Source organism: Uranotaenia lowii, chromosome 2, assembly GCF_029784155.1.
Source record: "Uranotaenia lowii strain MFRU-FL chromosome 2, ASM2978415v1, whole genome shotgun sequence".
Classification (NCBI taxonomy): Eukaryota; Metazoa; Arthropoda; class Insecta; order Diptera; family Culicidae; genus Uranotaenia; species Uranotaenia lowii.
In genome coordinates, this window is record NC_073692.1 from 156,497,740 (window position 1) to 156,523,562 (window position 25,823).

General features: G+C 35.9%; 2 protein-coding genes across 5 annotated transcripts in view; both read right to left on the reverse strand.

Moving 5' to 3' along the window:
* Nucleotides 1-25,823, reverse strand: part of LOC129749967 (protein PALS2-like) — a 162,094-nt gene that overhangs the window by 87,562 nt on the left and 48,709 nt on the right. For 2 of the 4 annotated variants that reach the window (XM_055745126.1, XM_055745125.1), the window contains exons 2-3: nucleotides 16,371-16,724; nucleotides 6,833-6,954 (exon numbers count right to left, since the gene is read on the reverse strand). In XM_055745126.1, coding sequence (XP_055601101.1) covers nucleotides 6,833-6,954; nucleotides 16,371-16,467 — 219 coding nt within the window. In that variant the 5' untranslated portion in view covers nucleotides 16,468-16,724. The remainder of the gene's footprint in view (nucleotides 1-6,832; nucleotides 6,955-16,370; nucleotides 16,725-25,823) is intronic. The other 2 variants (XM_055745122.1, XM_055745124.1) reach the window with 1 other exon arrangement.
* Nucleotides 6,833-25,823, reverse strand: part of LOC129749969 (rRNA-processing protein UTP23 homolog) — an 81,135-nt gene continuing 62,144 nt past the window's right edge. Inside the window, exon 4 of the mRNA XM_055745128.1 lies at nucleotides 6,833-6,954. The gene's annotated coding sequence lies outside the window, so the exon portion shown is untranslated. The remainder of the gene's footprint in view (nucleotides 6,955-25,823) is intronic.

Sequence of the window (25,823 nt, forward strand, 5' to 3'; positions counted from 1 at the left end):
CAAGCAACCAAAAGTTCGAATATCACTTAAGGAACGAACTAATAAGTTCATATATAGCTGTACAAAAGTTCTGTGGAACTTTTTTGCTGTTAAAAATGCTTTTTCGAGGTTCATGGAACTTCATTCTTTATCAAGTTCAGCCAATACTCAAAAAAAGCTTTAAAGTACTGTTTTGGTTTCTGTTTCTACTTTTTGGGAACTTTAAAGTTTGTATGAAGAAAAACAATCTACTTGTTACGTACTTCTCATTTTTTTCAAAATCAAGTAGCTATCAAAGGGTTGCAAGTCTTTTTGTACAGCTCAATAGTTCGTAAAAAGTCTCTGTTGTACTATTTTGTAAACTTGAAAGTTTTTAATTAGTCCCAACGGGCGTTCAAAAGCAACTTTGTATTATAGAAACTTTGAAGTAGATTTAAAGGCTAAAATCTACTTTTTTCGAACTTCAACACGTGTTTGCATAAATAAACACATCGTTACTTGGGAAACAACTATATGAAGTACACATTAAGTTCCGGAAGAACTTTTTAACAGCTTGAAAGTGGGAATTAAGTAGAAATAAAGAACCTGAAAGTCGTTTTAAAGAAAATCATCACATCAAGTAAAATCGTTGCCTACTCATGATGTTCATATAGGGCAACAAGTATGGATCTCAACTTTCAAGCGGTGAGCTCGGGTTCGAGGCTTGGTAAGAACATGTTTTTTAAATGTAATGTGAGTTAGTAACAAATATAGTTGATTAATATGAATCAAAATAGCAGACTTGAGAAGGCAATTGAAGGAGCGGAAAAGTAATTTTTTCGATTAATTATCCTGCTTATAAAGTGGATTTTGAAGCTGGTTAGAAGTTGTTTGGCGATTTATGCGAACTTTTTTTCAACTTTAAAGTTCGCTTAACTACTTAAAAATTGAGCTGAAAAGAAGTTGTATTAGCATACTCGATTAAGCTGATTAAACCTGATAGAGGAATGTTTTCCGAACGTTTGGTTGCTTGGGGAGGATCTACGCGGATAAGAAAAGGAGAGCTTGTTCTAATGATATTCAGGAGAACGATCGCGTACTAGTGAAGCGGTTTCGAAAAGATAATAAATTGAGTACCGAGTACGATCCTGAAGAATACATTGTCGAGCACAGGTCAGGAGCAGATGTTCGGGTTAAGTCAACGGCAAGCGGCAAGGTGTATCGTCGGCATATAAGTCACCTCAAGAGACTATCATCACCAGAAAGGGCGTTAGATGTCACGAATTCCCAGACTATGTCTCAGTTAAACTCACAAACTCCGAAAACAAGCGTTTCAAATCCACAACCAAATTCTGGAGTTGACAGTGAACAATCGTTGCGAGAGGGACGTTGCAGGAAAGAGCCATTGCGTTTCAAAGATTATCTTATGCATTAATATTTAAAAAAAAAATCGTTTGTTAAGGGGGGATTGTAGGGGCGCCCCTCGACTCGATAGGAAAAGAGAAAAGGAGAGGAAGAAGAGAGGAAGAAAGAGCGTGCAAGACAGAGGTCGTGCGGTTCCGATACGGGGAAAATTAGAAGGTGAAATAAAGAGTGTTTGAAGATTAAAAGGTGTTATTCTTTCGGCGAACAAGTAGAACTCTATAGTTATAACTTGAAAACATTTCATAACTTTTCAGACTTTTACTTCTGTTCATTTCACCTCATCACTTACTACCGTTATTAGATAATCTTTCTGCTAACTTACTGCACTGCTTAATACTTTTTAATTTAGCAGATCAGAGAAAATCTTTCAAACTTATTATTTTATGAAAATAGTTGGTTCTTGTTTCATTCCTTTAAATCACTTTTTTGCACAAAATACTTCAATCCAAATTTAATTTTTATTACATTCTGTTTTTAAACACATTCATCAATCGATCTTTTGGCCTTTTTGAGAAAAACGAAAATCTGAACACATTTTGAATTTATTTTACCTTGAATATGAACAATAGAGAATTATAGTGTACCGTAACGCAAGTAACGCATGTGAAACTTACAATTAAACGTCATAAAAGCAAACCATACAATAACAAACTCGTAATAGTACAGAAAAAGGAGAAATACAGAAGCAAAAGAAATCAAACATCGTTAATTTGGCTGAGCAGATATAAAATTCTTTATAAGTTCCTCCAGGGCTTGCGGTTCAATGAGAACCCCATCATTCCAACAAAAATTTTGGTCTTTGTAGAGATCGACCTTGCTGTGAACCAATCCATATTGAGAAGCTTCATCTTCGTGGAATGCGGTTAACACAGCACTTTTCGGAATCACATCAGCTTCCAGTCTTATCCATCCTACCGAAGTACACAGCAACAAGATTAAAAAACCAGGTAAAAATCGTGACCGACTTCGCAGATTCTTAATTTCTATAATTTTCTCCCTATTCTATGTCAGATCTAAAATAACAGAAAAGCAATTCGACCACTGTATAGTTGCTCATCAGGTTTACATTTTTCAGGATCATCAGGAAACATTTTTCTAACTTATAACTTCGGTTTCAGATTCTATACATGTTTCTATCTGGATAACAGATTTAGACAACTGAATCTAAATTAAGCTGTTGTATTTTAAATTCAATATTTGTATGCATTACCAAATTATCCTTTCAGAATAAATTTAATATAGATAAAATTTGACTTTATTATAATTTCTAAACTTATTGCTAATTGAGGCAATTCGCTTCCAGATGTAGTTTTCAGATGCAGGTAAATTGAATTAAATATACCAAAGGAAATTGAGACAGAATTAAGAGAGACTTGAAATCTGCAGAGTTAAGTTTAGACTAAAATACAGGCTTGAAATGCAAGTGCACATGAAGATTTTATTTACAGAATTATCACTTCAGGCTAAAATTATTTCACAGATCTTTTTGACTTTTTGTCTTTGACTGACATTGTATTCATTCGTTTGTAGATTCAGGTTTCAGACTTTTTTCATATGATATTACTCACGTAGTCTCAAAAAGCATATTATACTCATTGACTCAAATTTCTTGAACTGTACCTATTCAGATCTCAGATAAATAGGTATTTATAACTCAGGCTCTAGTTGCAGATGTAGACTATGATTCAATTGAAGAACCAGTAGTTTGATTCCTATTTTAAGTAGATTCCCAGGACTAATATAACCTTTGTATATTTTGGATTCACGTTCAGATTCAGTTAGAACTCTTTCTTAATATAAGCTAGATACGATTGAACCTTCTTACCTATTTTAGTCATAAAAGTTTCATCAATTCAAACACAGATCAAATTAGTTTCGAGGTTAAAGGGTTTTCCAAACTCGAGTTTTAGATCCGGGCTTCATTATTCAAATTCATATTAGAAAAAAAGTTCAACATTAAATTCAAAACTGAAACACATGTTTTTAGCATATTTCATACAATTTTACTTTTCTTTCTTTTGATTCAAACGTATGTGTATCCAATTTTATTTTTGAATTTTGTATGCAGCCTATCAATTGGCTATCGAACGCGAAAGGAATTGTCTGCCTAACTTTCTTTCAATCAGTTAAAAATAATGAAACATTTAGAATAGAATGTTATGTAAATTTGCTATGGTTAATAATTCCAACAAACCTTTTTTTTTTAACTTTACATAGATAATAAAATAAATAAGGGCCCATTTCTTGCTCTAAGTAATATATTTTTTTTGTTTTGTATCCTTTTACAAAACAAGACGCTTTTATTGAATCAAAATTTCCGACTTATATATTTATATTCAACTTACGTCTCAAATACACACCTTAGGCTGATGTCAAATCTGCTTTTCCTTTTAAAATGTGACTTCCTAGCTAAATGCTTCCTGACTTTCAAGATTCGTTTATTTTTATTTTAAATTACTGAAAATTGTATGTCAGAATGAAGCAAATAATTCAACCCTTAAACTTTTTTTTTGTAATTCGGTGTTAATTAATTACTACCTTGATTATTTATTATTATTATTATTTTTATTTAAAATCTTATTTTGATTTTAGGTCAGTACCGAATTGAAGATTAATGCTTCTAAATAAGCCAGGTGGTTTTAAGACACATGATATAAATTGTAATCTGTAATCATGCGTTTTGTTTGGAATCAAATGTCAGATATTATTAAATTTAATTAAATATCACGGATTAACATTCAGGATAAAACTGATGACTCCTCTTTCATTGTGTTTATGAAACGTTTGTTTTATTTTCGGCATCGTATTAACAAGATAATATTATTTGAAAAAATAAGTGTAGTATTCTGAATCCTGCTATAACAAATATCGAGTTTTAAATTGAGAGTACTTCACCAAAATTGATGATAGTCACCATACTCACCATTTGAAATATTCCAACTTATTTTGAATTAGCCATATTTAAAAATTCGACGTTATCAGTCAAGTCTACCAGTCGAGTGTAATATTTCGTTTTCCTAACGATTTTTTTGTTTATCTTCGCCAGGAGTGTCGGGACTGTTTCTTGTTTCTCAAAACTTGGTATCCTCAGATGTAACTTTTCTTTTTTCATTTTTTTTTTAAGGAAACTAGATTTTTTCTTGTTTTTTTATTGTTTTTGTTTTTTTTTGTTAGGAACTTCGCCTTCCCATCGAAGCCCTTTGTATACTTCTATAACAATTTTTTTTCATCTTATTTTTGGATCTTCGCCTTCCCATCGAAGTCCGTAATTTTTTTATAATTTTTTTTTTAAATTTTCACCAGGATCTTCGCCTTCTCATCGAAGTCCTATATTATTTTTTTTAATGCAATTTTCTTTTCTTTTTTTTTGTAATTCATTAATTTTGGATCTTCGCCTTCTCATCGAAGTCCGTTTATTTACTTTCATCAGGAACTTCGCCTTCCCATCGAAGTCCCATAATTCTATTACTTTCTATTATTATTTTTTTTTTTTTTAAGTTTGCAAGGATCTCCGCCTTCTCATCGGAGTCCTTTTTCAAGTATATTTTCTGCGATTTTCAGTTTCATTTTTCACAATACTCACCTGATCCGTGGAGTCACGGCTGCGCCATTGTCGGATTCGGTGAAACCATAACTCCTTAACACAGCACACGTCTATGAGTCAGTGAAACCATAACTCCTAAAATCAAGACACATCTATCGTCTAGAAAATTCGTCAATAGACTGACGTTGTTCGTTGGTCGTTGCTCGTTGGTCTTTTACCGTTAATCGTTAATTTTCACTCAGCCACTCATGCGGCTCTCGCTCATTGCACGCTTGAGAAAGAATCAGCAATCAATACCATTTTATACACTGATATTTTACCTTGCTCATCTGTATCCTACAAGTGACAGTACGGTGACTTTAATCGGAATTGGTCCATTCCCAGCAGGGGTCAGGAGGTTTAATTGGTCTTTCATTTAAGAGTTCGCGATGTTTCAGTTGTTAATTCTTTCTAACATCGCCAACCAACGGCGGCGCGGACACTAAGTCTGGTGTCGCGACTTTATAACCACCATGATCATGATCATCATCATCATCTTCATCGCCGTGTCCATAAACATCTCCCGGTTTTCGCGGATGCCGCTGTTTTGCTCCTCTTCTACTATATAGAGAAAGGGGTTGTGCGGATCAGACCAAGTAGAATCAACATGGTAGTAAAACTGACCACGCCGCCGCCTCGTCATTCTCAGAAAGATGCTGCTGCTGCTCAACGGAACGCGCTCAATCAATTTAAAGTAAACTGATTTAATTAGTGACCGTTTCGCCCTGCCAGTCAGCTAGCCAGCGCCGAGAAGTGCCGCGTGTTAAGTGGGAAATTATGACCTTTTCCCTCCCCCCGTTTTACGCTGGCTGTCAAAAGGTTAGTGATTCATTCATTGGCAGTACTCTACCTCGAATGCTATGATGAGTGATAGTGACTTGGTCGGAAATTATGGAATGTATTCGAGTTCGGGTAGGTCTATGTCAATTGTTTTTTTTTTCTATTACTTCATCTTAAATGTTTCGAAAGATTTGATTCAATTACAAAAACAACAACCAGAAACTACATTCGAGATTCGATGCTAAGAAATATCATCTTCTGGAGAGATGGACAAAAACTATACCATTACACGTTTCCGGTATAAATGTGTCACCGGGCCAATTAAGTCTGTCACTTTATGGGCGTGTATGGAGGTCGCCAAAATTAGCCTCAAACAGTGCGTTTTACCGACGACATTGGGAAAATCACCAAGTCAAGAGATCCAATTAGCGACGGGAAAACAAACACGCTTTTCCCAAATGTCTCGTAAAGTCTCGAGGGTTGTCCAGTTTCGTCGTTTCGTTAGGAAACCGCTCGCAAATAAACTACCCAATAAAATGTCCTTTCTTGAATTATTTATCAATAACATAAATAAACTCCATCATATGAAGGGATATTTTCTATCCAATCTCAAAACGTGACAGGCGAATCACAACTCATTTTTCAACCGCTGCTGCCCTTCAACGTCATTTCTGTGACACGGTCCATAGACAACAACCATCTGCATACTGTAGGTATGTCTTCATCTCTACGGATGCACATGAGAAGATGTAACGTTTCACACCCGGCTTGTCTAATAAATAATTCAATTAACACATTACGACATAGCCACATACTGACAGCGTCATCCACGACTAACTAATTGCTGGTACATAAATTTCACACGCACATGCCGGGTTTGGATGGAAAACGAAGAAAAACAATCATTTGGTACCGCCAAACCCTCAATTTTCCTCTTTAATCTGTGTCTTTTTTTTCTTTCTCCATTTAACAACGCCCAGGCAGAGAGAGGCACAGATGATGTAATAAATTCGCATTGCCACTGGCTGGTAAGTAAATTACCGGATTCCCTAGAAAAGTTACCCATCGTATATTGGCAGCACTTACCTTGATCACTTGGGTTACGGCGGGGTTTTCCAGAATTCCCTGCAAAAACACCAAATCCGTATCGTTGACCTCGGGTTTTCCGTTGAGGTCCTCGAGGTTATCGCGCACATGTTGGAAAGCAGCTGGAAAAATTTGAGAAGGGTACAAAATTAAACGTTTGCGTTACATAACATATTGAATTTTAAAAATTTAAAATTATCGAGAAAATTTATTGGATGTCAACGAATCCCATAATAAGAGTTAGTGACGAACTAAAATTACAAAGATTTATAATTTGCTTGACATCCTTCGTAACGTCAAAATTTATGTAGTCGGGGAAACGGTTAACATCTTAACTAGCCCAATGAGTAATGTATTAGCGCCAAAACTGTTCTTTTTAAAGAGGATGCACCGCACGTCGGTTTTCTGCAGTTATGTTTAATCCCAAACCCCAGTAAAGACATTCAGGTCAAATTTTGCTGTTTTTCAGCGAAGTTCGCCCTTCATGGCTGTTTACTCTGACCCAGACGATAGCGAATCGCATAGTAGTGGCTATTAAGAATCATCCTCCAATTGTCCAACCTGGACTTCCAAATGTGATATCTAATATGGATTCTTGTCCTTAAATCTGGTAGGTTCTAATATTGCCAACGTAAACCAGGTATTCTTCTCCCTTGTCAGAATTTCAAGTTAACTTTTGCATATCTTATCCATTATATTTCTTCAATATACATCTTGTTGGATTGTAGCAGCTTCCAAAGGAGACCATTGACTTTGGCTATAACGGAGCTTTCCTCGTTCGATGTGACCACTTCTTGCATGGGATTGAAAACTCATTTTTGCTCAGTAATCATGTTGTTGCTTCTAACGCTACGACCAGCCTTGCCTGCAACCCGAAGTCTGACGATAACGACACCTATTCCACTTTTGACAAGACTCCACTTTGAACGGATCGAGTTCTAGTCTGAAGATTTCACACTGTTGTCCTCACCTCACCATCTGTCGTTATCTCGTGTGGAGTTTGTTTTGGGACCGGAACACTTTTCGGACACAGTTTAGTTACTTTTTACTTAAAACGACAAGTCTATTCAATTCGAATAGGGGAGTTTTATTTGGCGTTGTGTACAAGCCGGCGCACAGTGGTCCAATTCTCAAAAAAGCTGGCAAAAAGTCTATTTTCAACTATTTTTGCTCTGAAACCTTTCAAAATTGTTCAATAATCATAATTTCACAAAAAATAACATATTATTTTCGTTTTTTCTTTTAAATTTCTATTTTTATTGTAAGAATTCGAAAAAAATAAGTTATTTTAATATCTCAGTAAGTTAATTCTTGTATTAAAATTATCCAACAGATTGCTGCAAAATCTATCACATCCTAGAAAGGTTAATTGAATCTAAAATTATCTCAAAATTACAATACATATGAAATTAAATCAATACAGATTGACCTGACAACGCTCTAGTACCGATCACTTTTTTAATTTTTCTTTCATTAACGAGTCAATATAGAAATTTTATGATAGATGAGAATTGTTCAACAATTTCGCCACTACTGATCCAAATGAAATTGAGGTTTGTAGGCTTTTTTTTCTTAAATAATCATTTATTATATCAATGGTTGTTTTAACACAAAACACTTAATTTACATTTTAAACTAGAAATACACACTTTTTGCTTCATATTTTCTAATTTTTTTAATTTAACTTTTAATATTTATTTTTAAATTTATTTCATATTTAATATTTTTAAAATAATACCATAAAAAATTCTAACAATTTTCATAGTTTCAATTGGTTCTCATGAATAACGAACTGCACAAAAGGTTCTATGATTTGAACAATAATCAGAAGAATATTTGAGAAACCGTAATTTAATTATGTTTTGGGAGTTTTCCTAATAGTTAAAAATAACACAGAAATTCATACTTATAGTGCTTAAAAATATGAAAAGGATGTTTTATTAATGGATATTTGAGATAAATCAACCTAGAGATCCAATTAAATATCAATTTAGTTCGTAATCCGGGAGGTTAATGGCTTAGAAGTTAAATTTGATGAAAAAAGTTGTTGAACTCTTTGACGTCGTTCTCCAAAAATGGCGAAAAAAGGCAGCCCAATTTGCCATATTTTGTAGCCCAGAAATGTGGGAATCTATCCAATGTAAAATTAGAGTGGAGCTATGTGGAGTTTTTTTTAAATCTCTAGTTGAAGTTATAAAATTCAAAATATTGATCGTTTTTTGCAACTAAATTCCATATAAAAAATTTCAACTTTATTCCAAATGACAAACTTTTATTAGATAAAGATTAAAATATGCCTAGAAAAAATATAAAAATAATTACAAAGCAATATATATTCGCGATTTGAATATCTATTCGTTTTTCAATGTAAGCAAATCTTTGCGAATTTAAAAACAAAATTTCAATCTTTTCTTAGCATTTCTTTGAGAACTCCGAAACGGGAAAACTTTAGACTATCATTTTCATGGTTTCATGTAGCTTAAAAATGCCGGAACACGATGAAATATTTGGATAGATAATTACGAGCGCTTCAAAAATCGACTTTCTGCCAGCTTTTCTGGGTTTTGGACCACTGTGCGGCGGATTGGTTTGGACTGTGTTCACAATTTTCTGTGTACAAGGTGGGGAACGGTGGCACAGGTATAGAGCAAACATTTCGTATTAATGTAGAATTACACAGTTACAATTTGTGATAGTATTATTTTTCAGAGAGAAAATAAACTCGAATTCGAGTAATTGAACAGAGCTTAAGTGAGCTTTCCCTTTTTAGATCACTTTCGGTTGATCAGCCTTTGATGTCTGTCTGTTCTTCTACCTTTACTATTTACTGCATTACCACTAGCTAACAAGATATTACCACAACATACGCCACCCGCCTAGAAATCTCATTTCAAAACAACGGTACTTTTCTATAACTATCGATTTGGTTGAACATTGAGCTAATTTCCTGCGATCATTCTAACGGTGATTTGTGTGGTTGTGTTTGACGAATTGTGTATTGCATTTTGGGATTGAGTGTGTGTTTCCGTAACTATTGGCATGGTTTGTTGTCTTTGTTGTTGATAAGCTTGCTGTGGGTTATTATGGCTGCTTTCTTGAGTTGGTTGTGCGTTTGACAGTTGACTGAGTCTCGGATTTGACGGATTTGGAACGGAGGATCGCGTAGCATGCAACATAGTGTGATGTTTTTGTTGACACAACCGGCAACTGCTACGAGTACAGTTCGTCGCAAAATGACCAGGCTGCAGGCAATTTCCACAGACTCGACTTCGATTGGCGGCTTCAACACGTTCTGATATCTGCAATCGAAGGAATCTCTGGCAGTGGATTGGTGAGTGCCACATTTCGATACAAAATGGACACTGGTTTGAGGACTTAAACGTTGAGAGTTCAATAGAGAAATCTTCCTCGAGTGCCTCGCCGCTTAGTGTTGACCTGAGGTAGGAGAACTTCTCCATGGGGGCGAGTTGTCCGTTATTGTGGATCAAACTTTGAAAACTGTCGCGGAATGAGACCCATTCGCGGAGTTTTCCACAAAATCTGGACAATCGAATTTCTGACAGCTTAACTCTCGACCCCATGGTTGCATGCCCTTGTCTGTGAGAAGAGTCGTCTACGTTTGGAGCTCGTTCCGATTTGTTTCGTAATTTCGACAGCGGACCCTTCAACTGGAAGAAACGATCCCCGAAAATAAGCAGCAGTTCGTCGTTTTCTTCTTCATGTTGGGCTTCAGCTTCTTCCTTTGCTTCACCGTAGAGCTCCTTGCCTTTTTTTTCTCCTCACTAACACAATCATTTCAATTTTACTACGCACTTGAAATTCATCAAACACAGGTTCTAAAGCCTCAAGCCTAGAACTTATCTGACACGCATCTCGTTATGGATTATAATTCTGCTCGAATATTTTCACACTGTCCATGAGAAGTTCTATTTGCCGTTCACTTTTCTGCAACAACTTCAACTGAACATTTTTAGCCATTCTGACTGAAAAATCTATCGACTTCTACCTTTACTGCTGCACTACCACTAGCTAACATGATGTTACCAAAACATAGGTCTTGTTCGAATCCTCACATAAAGGCATAGAGTATCAAGTATTCTCACCTCCGCCAGCACATTGAAGGATGCACTGCAAACCTCTTTTCATCTCGAGGATCATCTCAGCGGAATGAGTACGACTGATCTTCCTTACGGTTTCTCCCAGTCTAGGATATCATGGATTTGCATCCGACGAAGCACGTTAGCACACGTTCCTTCTGGTGGTTTGACTGCGATCGCTTCACCTTTTCCCCTAACGCGACTACGCAGCTCCTTGAGTTTGTGGTCTATTTATTTGTACCTTCGGGTCACGGACTGCCATTCGATGGACACTTTTTCAAAGGTTCTCTAATCCCTGCCCTGGGTTTGTTTCTTTGGACGTACCAGGTGTAGGATAATTAGGCGACCCTATTTCTCTTTTTGAGCTCACTCCCCACTGTTCGGATGATGGCCTCCGATTCTCCGCCTCTATTGCTTTGCTAGTTACGGTGCCATTAAGCGCATTACGTCTTTATGAAAGCCCTATTTCCCCTCTGTGAGTGAAAGCTCTATTCCCTCTGTTGTGTCTTCTGAAGTATCTTCCAGTTCTACGGGCTGCTTTATTGAAGATCGACGTAGACCCCAACCTTCTAACGTATTTGAGATTGTACTATTCTCATCTTTACTTCATTTGTTGTTGTTTCAATTTTTTATAGGGTGTCCTATTATGTCTTAGCTAGATTTTTATACGCTACTCTTTCCAGATTACGTTTAAACGGCTGATTTCTGCTATGTGTTGACGATGAAGTATGAAAAGGAAAGCAGCTTCGTGGACAAAAAATCTGAGTGGAAACCGGGTGGACAAAACTTTGGACCGGAAAGTCATGCGTGCCTACGCCTGTAGGAAGACTACCGCAGTTCGGGATGTGACTAAAAATTAGGATCCCCTTCCAGCACCTCCCATCGCGCCAAGGTAAGATTGGGCTTCAAGACGTATAAGAAGCAGAAGAAGCCGAAGCGGAGTCAAAAATCAGCCACTTATGTCAAACCAAGAGCTCGTAAATAATATGATCAACTGTTGTGTGGAAAATCGGTGTGCATTATCATCGACGACGGAACCTCTTGCAAGCTTGATTACAAAACGCTTCCAGGTAACCAGTATTACAAAGGATGGCCAAAGTGTTGACGAGACGGAGACATCAATGTTTACAGAAAAATTCGGTGAAAATACAGAGGTTTGTCAAGCCATATGTAACTGTGGCATGCATTGCGAGCCGTTCAGTTCACTACTCAAATGACACGATGGCTTGGTACCAATTCAAAAAAGTCCAGATCGTACCGAATGAGATGAATCCGCCTAATTGCTAGCTGACTGTTTGCTGCCATATGTTTTTTCGATGCCTTTTGGTTCACCAAGCATCAACGTAAAATTAGAGATGATTTGGTAGTTTCCTGAGTTAGCGCAACGCGTTTCAATTTTGATTGGAATTTTGTATGGAAGAAGAAATTTTTGCACATCAAAACATCCAGAAAATTCAATAAGCTTGAATGAAGTTGGTCTTAAATTTTTGGTTTTGACTATTCTTAAGCTTAATTTTTTGCTAGCGTGACAAGCAGCTAAGCATTTCATGAAAAAAGTTACAGGCCCCTTTCGTTTTTGGCAACACGCTCGAGAATTTTGTTGTTGCCGAAATCAAACCGTGCCAAAATCGAACGGTTTTTTTTCGTCAACTTTTTTCTTACCTATTGATGAAAATAAACCATTGTTATAATTATTAGCTCAATTTTTCACCTTTTTTGATAATTTTTAGTCAGTTTTTGTTTTTTTTTATCATGTTTCACATTTAGAACTTTTTTGTTATGTCTAGATTGTCTGTTACTTTTTATATCTGTTATTTTTGTTCTTTTGCATCTTTTTTAAGATATTTTTTAACATTTCTATTCCTTTGTTTGTTTTTGTTTTTGATTCTTTTGTTTTTTTTTTGTTTTTCGTCTGTTGAGTGCTTTACATATATTTTATTTTAAGCCAATATTAAATGTTGCCAAAAACAAACAGGGTCTGTGGAACCATTTCAAAATAAAAAATCTGAATTTTAAATATTTAAAAAGTATTTAAAAACAGCAGACAGTGCTTGTTAGAGCTTTTAATAATTTCATAAGTTGCAAAGGTTATATAGGATAAAAATCGATTAATTCCCTGGCTATGCAAAGCAGTTCTTTGAATTCTTTTGTTTTCATCTTATGGTTACACAGCTTTCAAATAAGCAGTCAAAAAAGCTAAAATTTAAACAAAAAATTTTAAAAAATATGTATAAAATCTACCTGCCTCTAAAATGCACGATTGAGTTGAAATTTGACGATTTGGAGTTTTTTTCAGGCGTTTAAGGAGCATACAGCATGGCCGTAGGAACGGAGGGTTTGGGAGTTAAGACATCATTTCCCTCCCCCAATGAGGGTCCCAAACTGCCTAGCGGAATGTTCTTCTTCAAACTCATAACTTCAATTTCCTAATCAGATTTTTAATAACGACTAATATGATTCAAGGGTAACACTCTCGACTCAGGACTAAAGCCAAACTTTCGAAATCTTTTCCAAGGTACACAATTCTACTACCGTCTTTCAAAAATATTCTCACTTGTTGATACACATTTAGTCCCGAATATCAAAATTCAATAGGATTTTGTCAGAATATTTTCACTTTATCTGCATAATCAAACAAAAATTTCAATTTCGTCTTTAAAGTTATGAATTTTGAAAAGAATTTTTGAAAGAATTTTGAAAAGAATTCATCTCCAGCATTTTTCAAGTGTTTTCCTGAATGATTTTCATTGAAAAATTTCCAAATTTGCCAGAATACTAGCCGGATTTTGGGGAAAAATCCGGAATAAAAGTTTCGGGTTCTGACCGGTTGGGACCAAATCCCGACTCTAATCTTGGTTTTGTATTTCAAACAAAAATTAGATGCAATTGCCATATTCGAACTCATCGTTTCGGGGTTCTAAAAGATAATATTCAAAACCATTTTAAAATTTGGATTTGAAATTTACACTTTTAACTCATTAGGAATTGGAATCAATTAAGTTTCACAATAGTTCAACAGTTTCATCCTTCGCTATTTTCTTTCAGATTCCTAAGTTGAATTACTTGTAGATTTAATTTATCGGCCTAGCGGTGAAAAGTGATGTCCTTTTTAGTAGGGACATCTAAAGATTATGAAGTGTTTTTATATAAGTGGATAGAAGGTTATCATGTTTCATCACTCTGCAAAATTTGAACAAAATATGTAGCATAGTTTCTGAGATATTGCAGTTTGAATGACAAAAGTCCAAAAAGTCCGATTTTCGTAGAATTCATGTATCTCAGGCCACACAAACTCCAGAAAGCTCAAATTTTGTGACATGATTGTGTGATAGTTGATCTATCTTTTGCAGAAAATTTGATCAAAAATATCATCAGAGTAAAAAGTTATGGAAGTTCAAAGTCGAAGTGACAGTGCGCGTGCTTCCAAATTCTATACAATTATGAACGGTACTGTATATTGCAAACCAAAAATTCAGAATCCGAATAAGAAATATCTGTTTGAGGGCTCTGACACACATTTAGCTTTACTTTTATTTATATTTATTTGGAAATCAGATTATAAAATCGTCCTCAAATTCGGAATTCAATTTTTAAACAAAAAAAATACATGATTCAGGTTCGAAATTTAAACTTAAAATTAGCAGTTGTTTGTTTGTTGATTCTTGATTCGAAATTAAAATTTTATACTCTCTCAGAGTCAATTTGGCAACACGACCAAGAGGAAATCACTTATATTTTAATTATGAATAATATTAAAAATGAACAATTTCTTATTGCCTGTTTGAAGCCTTCAAAATCCCTTATTTAAATACTTCACTTATATCTTCAATACAGACATTTGAAAGGAAAAACTTAAAATACTTCATAAATTTAAATCGTGTTTTTATCGACTGCACGTTTTATTCTAATAGAACAATCTTGTTTGGAACGGCGATATAATTCTTAAAAGAAATCATTTAAGCAATGATTAACTGTTTTTCATCGTCAACACCCATGAAAATGTGTTTGAAAAACAACAAAAAATGTCCTTGGGGACACATCCTACATATATAGAAAGCAGTGGTCACGTCCAGCAATAAAATTCGGATATCGTAAATCTTAGCAACACTCTTATAGCTAGGGAAAGGAGGGGTGATTGAGGATAAATGATGACTCTAAGATTAACTTTCATCCCTGTTTGTTTGTTGCTTTGTCGTGATCAACGTCGGGGTTTTGACACTTAATTATAACAAATTTATAAAGAAATAAAAACTCGAGCGTATGACGATTTCGTTGTTTGTCAAATGTCATACGAGCAAAAATAGTGAATCTATCACGTTCTCTAGAAACTTGGTGAAATGTTTCGTTTTTCCAAGCTGAATGTCTCATATCAGCGCGAGGAAGTTTTTCCGGAAGCAAGCCAATAATAAACATATGAGATCTGATCGATTTTCCACAGACATATTGGTTCGTATATCATCTCGAAAAAAACGCACGAATATCCGAAAAAGTGCCACTGCCTCCCAGCGAAAGTGTTCATCGTCAATAAACCGTTTTCCCACTTTGACTGGGCTGGTATCGTTTCGTTTATAGTTACTTTTTATTTTATTATAAACAAACAATCATCTCTAAATAATGTTCTCATTTGGCAGGGTGAGGCGGCGTCGTTTTGCTTGTTCCTCTTATTATTTTTTCACACACCCGCATTTTGAGCGCACCATTTTCGCCTTTTCCCCCTTCCTGCCAATTGGTGTGAAATGATATTTCGCATAAACAGACCGAATTTTCGTCTCTAACGGCTTTGAAGTACGCGGAAGACGTTTGTTGTTCTTCTGTCCAATGGTATCTGAAATATGTCTCTAGTGTGGCATTTATTACAGGCTATTGAATGCGCGTATCCTGCTAAGAATTGCAATCTGCTCGGTGTACGGTAATAAGTTGCTTTGCGAACAATTTGAACGGTTTGGAAAAAGTATAATTTTAAATAATTACTGTCGCAAATTAAAATCCAATCTACTGAAATTCATGGAGAATTTTTTTTTTATAAAATTAATAAAAATAAATAAATTGAAAAATAATGAAAGCTTCAGGTCCTGTTTTTGAGCTCTGAAAATAGAGTTAACTAGTGATTCATGAAAATTATTTTCAGGAAAAGCTGAGGCTGAAATTAATTTTTACCTAAGTTTTCCAATTGCCCTCATGTCAGAAGTCGATCCCAGTTATGGCGTACAAAATTTGAACCGGTAAGAATAGAACGGCTACTCAAAATAACTCAAAGGATTACTTTCACTCTGATGAGTAAATTTCCTGCAAGCTAATTATGAGCCAAAGATGAGTAAATTTTCTATAAATAGTCCCACTCAAGAGTACTTTTCATGCAATACTTTCCGGTTCAAAATAGAATTAAAAAAAGGAGTTCAAATTTTCTTGACATTCATCAGACACGAAAGGTTGTGACTTACCGTTGTCGAGCTGCTTGGAGCTATTGTAGTGCATTGAGTTCATGCTGGCCAACAGGTGCCGCCTATCGGTGTTCTCCTTCTTGCCGAAGCGAACCATTTTTCCCAATGGTTGCGTGTCGAAGTATTTTGTATTTCAATTTATGTTTGATTTCAGCAAATCATTACCAATTTTCACCGCCACAATTTTGCACCAGAAACGGAAAACAAATTATCACTCAATGAACCCCGGCCTCAATCGTTGGATACCAGGCGGCAACAATTTTCACTCTCATATTCTAGGCTCAATTGGAGTCCTACACTAATTTACACTTCAAGTTCTATAATTTACTTGCATTTTCGCTTTCATCCAAATAACTTAAGAAGAAGGAGTTGAAATAAGATCAAAAAAAATAAATAAACGAGGATCAAGAATCATTTTAAAAAAATGCGGGAATGATGATGAGGGATTCGTTTGACTATTTTTGTTTAAAAAGTTACTTATATGAAGACGATGTTAGATGAAAAACAAGACTAAAAATAAAAATTCATCGGCATTTATCCAAATATATAAAAGTGAATGTAAAAAAGTGAAGACCACAAATGGTTTCTTAAATACTTTCAAATCCCTCCGAATCCAAAAGGGGGGCCCTCATACAAAATTAACAAAAAATTGACAATATTTTAACAATCCTCGAAGGATTTTGTTAAAAAATTTATAAACGTCATTGATGAGATGATTTAGGGGAAAGGTTTCCTAAATGGACCTATCGGATTAAATGACCCTACGGCTGTTTGATGAAATGGCTGACTACCCAAGCAACCAAAAGTCTCGTTAAAAAGGTCGAACACAGCTTAATCAGCATAACCAATGTGCTGAAGTTCCTTTCATTCAGCCCAAAATTTAAGTTCTTATTGAAACTTTGAAGTTCCATTACAGATTTGAACGGCCTTCTATTCAGCCCACAAGTAAACGTTTAATCAGCGAAAACAAAAAAATAATTTTCCTCTCCTCTCTTACTTTGGTAAGCCCATATGGTGCTGCCGGTTTCTCGGCATCCATCGTTATTCCTCCCATCATATCCCTCAATTGATCTCACTTAATTGCTTTGTTTTTACCTTTGTTCGATACATGCCGGCACGCGCGCCAGTTCTGCTACACAATTATTTGATTCGCTTACTCAAGCAATCAAACAACCTAATGGAAAAAATTAGTTCTGGTACCAGATTTGAACCCGATCCTCCGAGATGATAGCCGAACACGCTGCCACGACGCCATGCGTAGATATTGCCTTGCCGGCTGCTAAAATTCGAAGTGGTTGTAAGCTTCCTAAAATACCAGCAAGGGCAGCCAGCGGCCAGCAGTAAGGATGCATGTTGATTATTACTAAGAAACATTACGAAACGGCGTATAAATCAATCAATCATCCATAAAAATAATATCGATTTAAAAAAAATGAAATTCCATGTTTATAACTGTTAAGCATAAAATTATTCAATTTCTTGAGTTTATCTTGATATTTTATTAATGAATTGCTTCAACTGACTTTCAATGTGTGATAAATTCATGGTAAGTTAATACAGTTGGACGAAATTTTATAAAATCAAAGTATTTATTCTTTTCAAAAACAATCATTTGCGAGTTAGCTTTAAGTTGTTCTGAGTTGAAGTTTCAATAAAAGTTATACATTTCAACAATTTCCGAGCTCCAAAAAAATGATTTATTTATTATATGCCCTTTTGTGATGTACGTTCACATTACATATTCATGTAATGGCGGCCATGTCTCTAAAAAGGCTATTTGAGGAATTTTTTGGAGCTTCGAGTCCATAGAAGGCTATTTGAGACCTAGTTTGTAACTTTTATACTGTGTGGGTGCGACTGACATGTCACAAAAAAGGCTATTTGAGGAACTTCTTGGAACTTGAAGTTCACAGAAGCCTATTCGAGACCTAATTTGTAACTTTTAAACTGTGTGGGTGCGTTTGACATGTCACAAAAAAGCTATTTGAGGAACTTTTTGGAACTTCAAGTCCATAGAAGGCTATTTGAGGAACATTTTGTAACTTTAATGCTCACATTCGAGAAAATTCGGTACCAATTCCCTTTGAAACCTTTGTTCAGCGAAATTCGAACTCTGGAGGAACGAGTTTAAGTACATATGAGACTTTTGGTTGCTTGGGTAGACAGCTTATCTGACCAATGCATTTTGAGGGTGATACGCTTAGAACATAAGGCAACAAAGAATTCTATGAATTTACAAACTCAAAAAAAAATTTAAAATCATACAAGGTTTTGTAACATTTTGATGTAATATTTCGACTTTTAAAAATTATACGTAAAGAAGCTTTAAACAAAAACTAGGATGGTTTTTGTTTTTTACTCAAATGAACTTTAGAAATTAAACATATTTCAGCTTTTGTGAAGGTTTAATAATGATTAAATAGTGGAATAAATAGTAGTGTTTTTGTATGCCCCCATCATGTTTGTAAAATGCCTCCATCCTAAAATAACAGGTTAAATAGAATAAATAAATGATTTTTATCATTGAACCTTCAAATCTAAGCTCTGAATAACATCTTAAGAGAGAATTTAAGATCTAAAAACAGATTTGATAAAGTTTTTCTCATGGATGAACTGTCTACATAGTATGGCAACCCTAACTTTTGTTTTATTCCATAAAATTATAATATACATAGATTTTTATAAAACTTCAGCTTTGTCGGACGGAAATTATTACTTTCTAGCAGTTTCAATGAAATTATACGGAATTATTGCCCAAAGAACAGAAATTTTGTTCAAAACATAAATAGGCGCATTTAGCCCGCACGGTTTGAGGCTCGGCATTTTAGACAACACTTATAATATAATAATTTTCTTGGAAACAGAAGAAAATTTTAACATAAAAATTACTCCAATGTATAGAAAACAGATGCCTGCACACGTGTATATAGTTTTTGTACACATATTCCATGTGATATTTGATTAAATCAGTGTTCTGCTTAATAGGCGCATATAGCCCGCTCTTCCCCTACTGAAATGACAAATAACAAAATTAGATGATATATGTATTGAATTAGACGCTTGCCATTTTAATGAATGAAAACTCTCATCTATATATATAAAAAGCAATTATCTGTATGTTTGTTTGTTTGTTTGTCCTCTATAGACTCAGCCGTCTTAAGAGCTAGAGATCTGAAATTTGGCATGGATGCTCATTAGGACCAGGAATGATGAAAAATGTTAAAGATTTTTGGATGACCCCTTCCGAAGGGGGTCGTCCATACAAGACAAATATTGTTTTCGCGTTATTGACGTTATTTTACATCGGATTGTGTTGAAAATTTGCACATAAGTGTTTTGAGAGACGAACAATCGATTACAGTTATCAAATTTAGGGTCAGGGGTCAGCCAAAGGGGTCGTCCATATTCACTGATTAATGTTTTTGCGATATTGGCGTTATTATACATTGGATTGTGATGAAAATTTGTACATGAGTGTTTTGAGAGACGAGCAATCGATTACAGTTATCAAATTTAGGGTCAGGGGTCAGCCAAAGGGGTCGTCCATATTCACTGATTAATGTTTTTGCGATATTGGCGTTATTATACATTGGGTTGTGATGAAAATTTGCACATGAGTGTTTTGAGAGACGAGCAATCGATTACAGTTATCAAATTTAGGGTCAGGGGTCGGCCAAAGGGGTCGTCCATATTCACTGATTAATGTTTTTGCGATATTGGCGTTATTATAGATCGTATCGTGATGAAAATCAGCCTATGAGTGTTTTGAGGGACGAGCAATCGATTTCAAGTTTCGAATTGCGGATCAGAAGTCGGCTGAAGGAGTCGTCCATACCCAACTTTAATGTTTTTGCGATTTTGACGTTATTCTACATTGGATTGAGATGAAAATTTCCGCATAGGAGTTTCGAGGGACGCTCTTTTGCTTTCAGGTTTCAAATCTTGACTCAGGGGTCGGCAAAAGGGTTATTATCTGTTCACTGTTTTTACGATATTTTCTTGATTGAGCATAGAATAGTAATGAAAATTGACACATGGGAGTTTAACAGAAAAGATAATTGATTTCAGGTGTCAAGTTTTGAATTGTGTTAAAAAAAGGCCTTCCATGTTAATTGTTCACTGTTTTCGCGATATTGTCGTGATCATGCATCGGATTGAGATGAAAATGTTCAGATGAGGGTTATAAACTATGAGCAATTGACTCCAGGTAGCATGTTCCGTGTCAAGGGTCGGCTAAAGGGGCGTCTATATTCACTGTTCACTGTTTTCAAGTTCCTGACGTTATTTTACATATAATTTGAAAAGAAAAAATGGCACAAGGGAGTTTTGAGGAACGTGAAATTGGTTTCCATTATCGAATTTCGGGCCATGGGAAAGAAAAAGAGGGTTTCATTGAAAGTTCAGTGATTTGTGCAATATTTTTTTTAATTGATACCAATTTAAGTGTGAAGGTCAAGCAAAAGAGTCGTGCACATAAACAAATAGCACATGTTTCTGCCATAATGTCTAGATTTTGCAGCCGATCGAGAAGAAAACACTCTCACATAAATTTTAATAAAAAGCCAATCAACCGTTTAATTTGAATTTCCAGCAATAGTAATAGTAGCGACTTTAAACACTGTTGAATTTTTTCCCCAAAATTGTCGAAAGAATGTTTCGAATTCATTTTCTAAACTCATTTTGACGTACCAATGATTTAAAGCAAAACGAAGTTCGTACGGGATCAGCTAGTATTCAATAAATGTAACATACATATTTTTAACAAAAACAATGTCTTCGTGTTTTCATAATGGTTGACTCATTTTTTTTATAATGTACAAATTAGCCTGTATATTAATACTCCTCCTGCTTCAAAAAAGAACGATTTTGTTTATAATTAAAGGTTTTGTTTATTGTACTGAAGACCCCTTCTTTTTTCTTAAAGATGACTCATTCAACCTTCAACCTTCAAGTTACGTTGAGACTCAAGACAAACTAGAAGCTCAGATACCATGAAAAATAGTTTACTTTTCAATAATGTTAAAATATAATTTTAAAAGAAGTATATATCATTTATAATGATTTTGGAAGGAGTAGTAAAGCACACCGGGTCAGCTAGTAAATAATACCTATAAGCAATCAATTGAAGGCAACGAAAAAGCTAACATGCTAGCTAGACAGGGCTCTACAACCCCGTTTTTAGGTTCTGAACCTTTTTGCATTTAAAAAATGGAAATAAGAAGTATAGAAAAAAACATGGTTTTAAGAAACACGGAAACCTTGAAGGAGCAATACAATAGAAGCGAATGATTGTTCCAAATATTTACAAATCAAAAAAGATATCATCTTAACCTTCCCATGCCGTTCGGGTCAATATGACCCGAAGCGCACATTTAAAATCTCTTTATCATCATTCCAATATACTGAAGAACTTGGAATTTTGACAGACCAAGTATGTTCTATGAAAATAATGATCAAATTAACGTCAAAAAGTTGAAATTTGAGTTTTGAAAATCGGTTCATTGGGAAATGAAATACAGCTAAGTAAAGCAAAAATTGGATATCGTTTTTTTAAAGTTAGATTTTTTTCTACCGGAAGATCTGAGATAGCGGTCAAAACTTTCATTGGACCCCAACATATCTATACACTGTCGGATAGATGGATTCTTGACGATTTCAAACATCTTTGAAACACTTAAATACAGAAAAGCTGTCAAAAGTTATGAGCATTTTAAAAATAAAATTGATTTTTCGGACTTTTTACTTTCCGAACCAGTTTCTGATAACTTGGTTATACATATCGACTTTATTTTTTAATTTTGAGTAAAAAGAACAAATTACCTACACAATGAATATAATATCAACAAAATCGGTTAACATTTACAGCCAGGAGAACGAAATCAAACTACAACTCAAATTTCCCCGAAACGGATATTTTGCGAACGGCATGGGAAGGTTAAACTAACAGGAAGAAGTCAATCTGATTTTTGTCGTTTGTGTCAGGCTGAGAAGGAAACATCGGAGCACCTTCTATGTGAATGCTCTTGTGTTATATCAAAAAGAACTAGTCTACTCGGTAAAAAAAATATTAGATCCTTCTAAAGTATTTTTTCTAGGTTCCAATAAGGTTGTTAACTTCACACGCGTTGTTCTTCCAAATTGGGAAAATGCTGAGTAATCCGTGAATGTATTTTTTTCTATCGTTTTGCTCTTGAAAGCACCACCTCCAATTTCCAACACAAAAATTTGTCAAATGAAAGGAATAGCCTACTACTGGTAATTTATTTACGATGCTTTCAGTCGAAATTCGGCAGTGTTAAGTTAGAGGAATCGGTTTTAAAGTAACAAAAATACGAAAATTTAATAAAAAATGTTCTCTTTTTAATTTTGATTCTATAAAATACGTTCCAAAAATTAAATTTTTTAGACAAATAACTCACAAAATAATGATTTTCAACAAGACCTGAAAATTTAAAAAAAAAAAACATTTTTGCAAACGAAAAACTATGGAATGTTTCGTTTACTGTCTTTCATAGCAACCTGAAACTTAAATGTTTTCTTTTGGCAGAATAATAAAGAAATTCGATTGTGAACTTTCAAAGCAGCCCAGATTCAAATGATTGAATGAAAATTAGAGACCATGCTGTGAAGATCCCTGGAGATCGGAAATACCACTACTACAAATCAAGCTTTACAAGATCCTTAGGTTTCAAGACCTTCGGAACGACAGATTTTGTTTGCCGAAAATATCACAAACCTATGCTGACGTATTACAAGCTACCAGGCGACATAAGCCTGCATCGTTGAACGTCTGGGCCGGAATCACTCGTAATAGCCATTCTTCTCTGACGAAGATCATCCAAACACCCTGAAGAGCATGTCTCGAGCCGTGGACATGCCTCCATTTCAGTTTCAACAGATGGTTTTAACTGGCTTAACTTCGAACTGGCTTTCGAAGAGAAGAAAACCCCATTTAAAAAAAAAATGTTTGATGGTTCATTTTGAGCTCGAAGTGACAAGTGAATTCGCCTGATCTGAATAAAATGGACTTGGCTGTCTAGAGTACATTAAAGGACTAAGTCTACATGACGGTTTGAAAGCGCCATCTAGCTGAATCCTGGGATAAAACTCTACGTAAGATATGTGCCCCCTCGAACTTCTGCAGCAATCGGCTACAAGCCTCGAAACAGCCGGCTGACGGAACAGTCAAAGAACAGTGGTGTGGAATCAAGAATGCCTTTATCACGACGAACCATGGTACTCTCGGTTAAGTGTGTGGAAGAAGAAACGAATGGATGTTGGATGAAACCTAGAAGATGGTCGACGATCGAAGAAAGGAGAAGCCGGAGTTGAGCAGGCTTGTACCAGTCAGCCAAAGTAGCAGCCCGCCTACGATATGCGGAGCTGGAAGAGTCAGTTAAACGAGCTTGTAGACGAGACAAGAGAGCCTGGACAAACTACCTAGCCGAAGAGAGAAAGAGTCGCCGTCATTGAAGATTGGAGATACCCGATTACTAAAAGACATTTCTCGCCGCCTTAGTGGTGCAAGAAAGCCGCTGAAAGACCGAGCAGATCAGCTGTTAACAGATCGAACAGATCAGCTCGAACGTTGGACTAAGCATATCAAACAACCCTTCCGAATCACAAATAGCGATGGCCAACAGAACCCGCAGCTCGAAGCGCCAACAGTAAGTCACATTAATGGCGTCAACTCGGAAGCGCCCTCGCTGGCTGAAATAGAAGTGGCAATCAAATACATGAAATCCAACAAAACGGCTTGAATCGATTGCATTCCTGCTGAGATGCTCAAAGTCGACCCTGCCTTGTCAGCACAAATGTTGCACCGTCTTTTCACTGACATCTGGGATACTGCAACATTCCCGGCCGACTAGATGCAGGGTATCCTCGTATTTAAAGGTCCCGAAGAGGACCTGACCAAGTGCGGTAACTAGCGTGGCATAACTTGGATCAGTACAACTCTCAATGTACTCTGCAAAGTGATCCTAAAAAGAATTCAGGAGAAGATTGACGCTACACTTCGAAGGTAATAAGCTGGATTCCGATCCGGACGATCATGTGTGGACCACATCACAACGCTACGAACTACTGCAAGAATCTCGTCTGCTGGTGTTCGACCAACTGAACCATGAGAAACCCAGAGAAACTAGTCCATATCATCGAAGCACAGTATGAGGCATGTCAGCATGACGGTGTCTTGTCCGATCCAATCCCGGTAACTGCTGGAGTGAGATAGGGATGTATCTTATCACCGCTGCTTTTTCTCATAGTAATGGACGAGATCTTGACTGGATCGGTTGACTGTAGACCGTGCCGAGGATTGCCGTGGAATCGTCCGACAATGGAGCAATTGAACGACCTTGACTTGGCTGACGATATTGTTTTGCTCGCCCAAATACAACAAGGCATGCAGAGCAAACTCGACGACCTCACCGAAAACTCCAAGGTAAGAGGTCTCAAACTCAATGTCAGAAAGCCAAGTCGATAGAAATCAACACAGTTAATTGTTCCATCGTGGTAGCAGGGCAAGAGGTTAAAAAAGTGGAGTGAAACATCTGGCGCTCACGCCAGATCTCTCTACGAACGAAAATTCGAATCTTCAACTCAAATGTCAAATCCGTATTGTACGGTGCAAACTTGGTGCACATATGCGGAAACGACCCGAAAGCTGCAAGTTTTTGTAAATCGCTGCCTGCGGAATATGCGCTAGGTGGTCTGGCTACTGGATCTCAAATGAGGAACTACATCGCCGGTGACGTCGAAGGGCGCTAGAAATCGAGATTCTGGAGCGTAAGTGAAGATGGATTGGGCACATGCTGCGAAAAGATGAGAACGAGTTTTGCAAAGAGCGCTTGAATGGCATCCAAAAGAAGATCGAAGGAGAAGCAGACCAAGAAGCTCGTGGCGACGAAGCCTACACAGAAAAAAAATTGAATCCTACTTTACAAGTGCATTTACGTTTCCGCATCATTTCTGAAAAAATATGGAAAAGACTATAGTATCTTTGCAATTGCAAAGAAATTTACATGAAAATGCGAGCAAAACACGCAGAAACTCAATGGGAACGCATGTTCTAAAGGACATTTACATGAAGCTGCATGTGCTTCAAGCTGTCAACACACTTGTTGTTTTGCTCCAATTCCCGTAGGAATTGAATTCCGTTTGCTGCTCGCAGAATATTCTAGCAAGGTAAGTTCTGATCTAAAATCTATCCAAATGTTTGTGTCAATCGTCACTAATCTTTTCACATCGATTGATCTTTTTTTTCAGAAACCATTAGAGCCAAAAGCAGCGGGTAAATGCAGCTAAGGACTTAGTTAGGAGTAATTTGTTTGTATTCTACAATCTGCTGTCGAATTCCCGGAGGAACTTCGAACACTTATGAACAGGTGTAAATTTCAAACATATGATCTGCTAATAAAGGATGAATACCTGCATGGTCAAACTTGTGTTTCC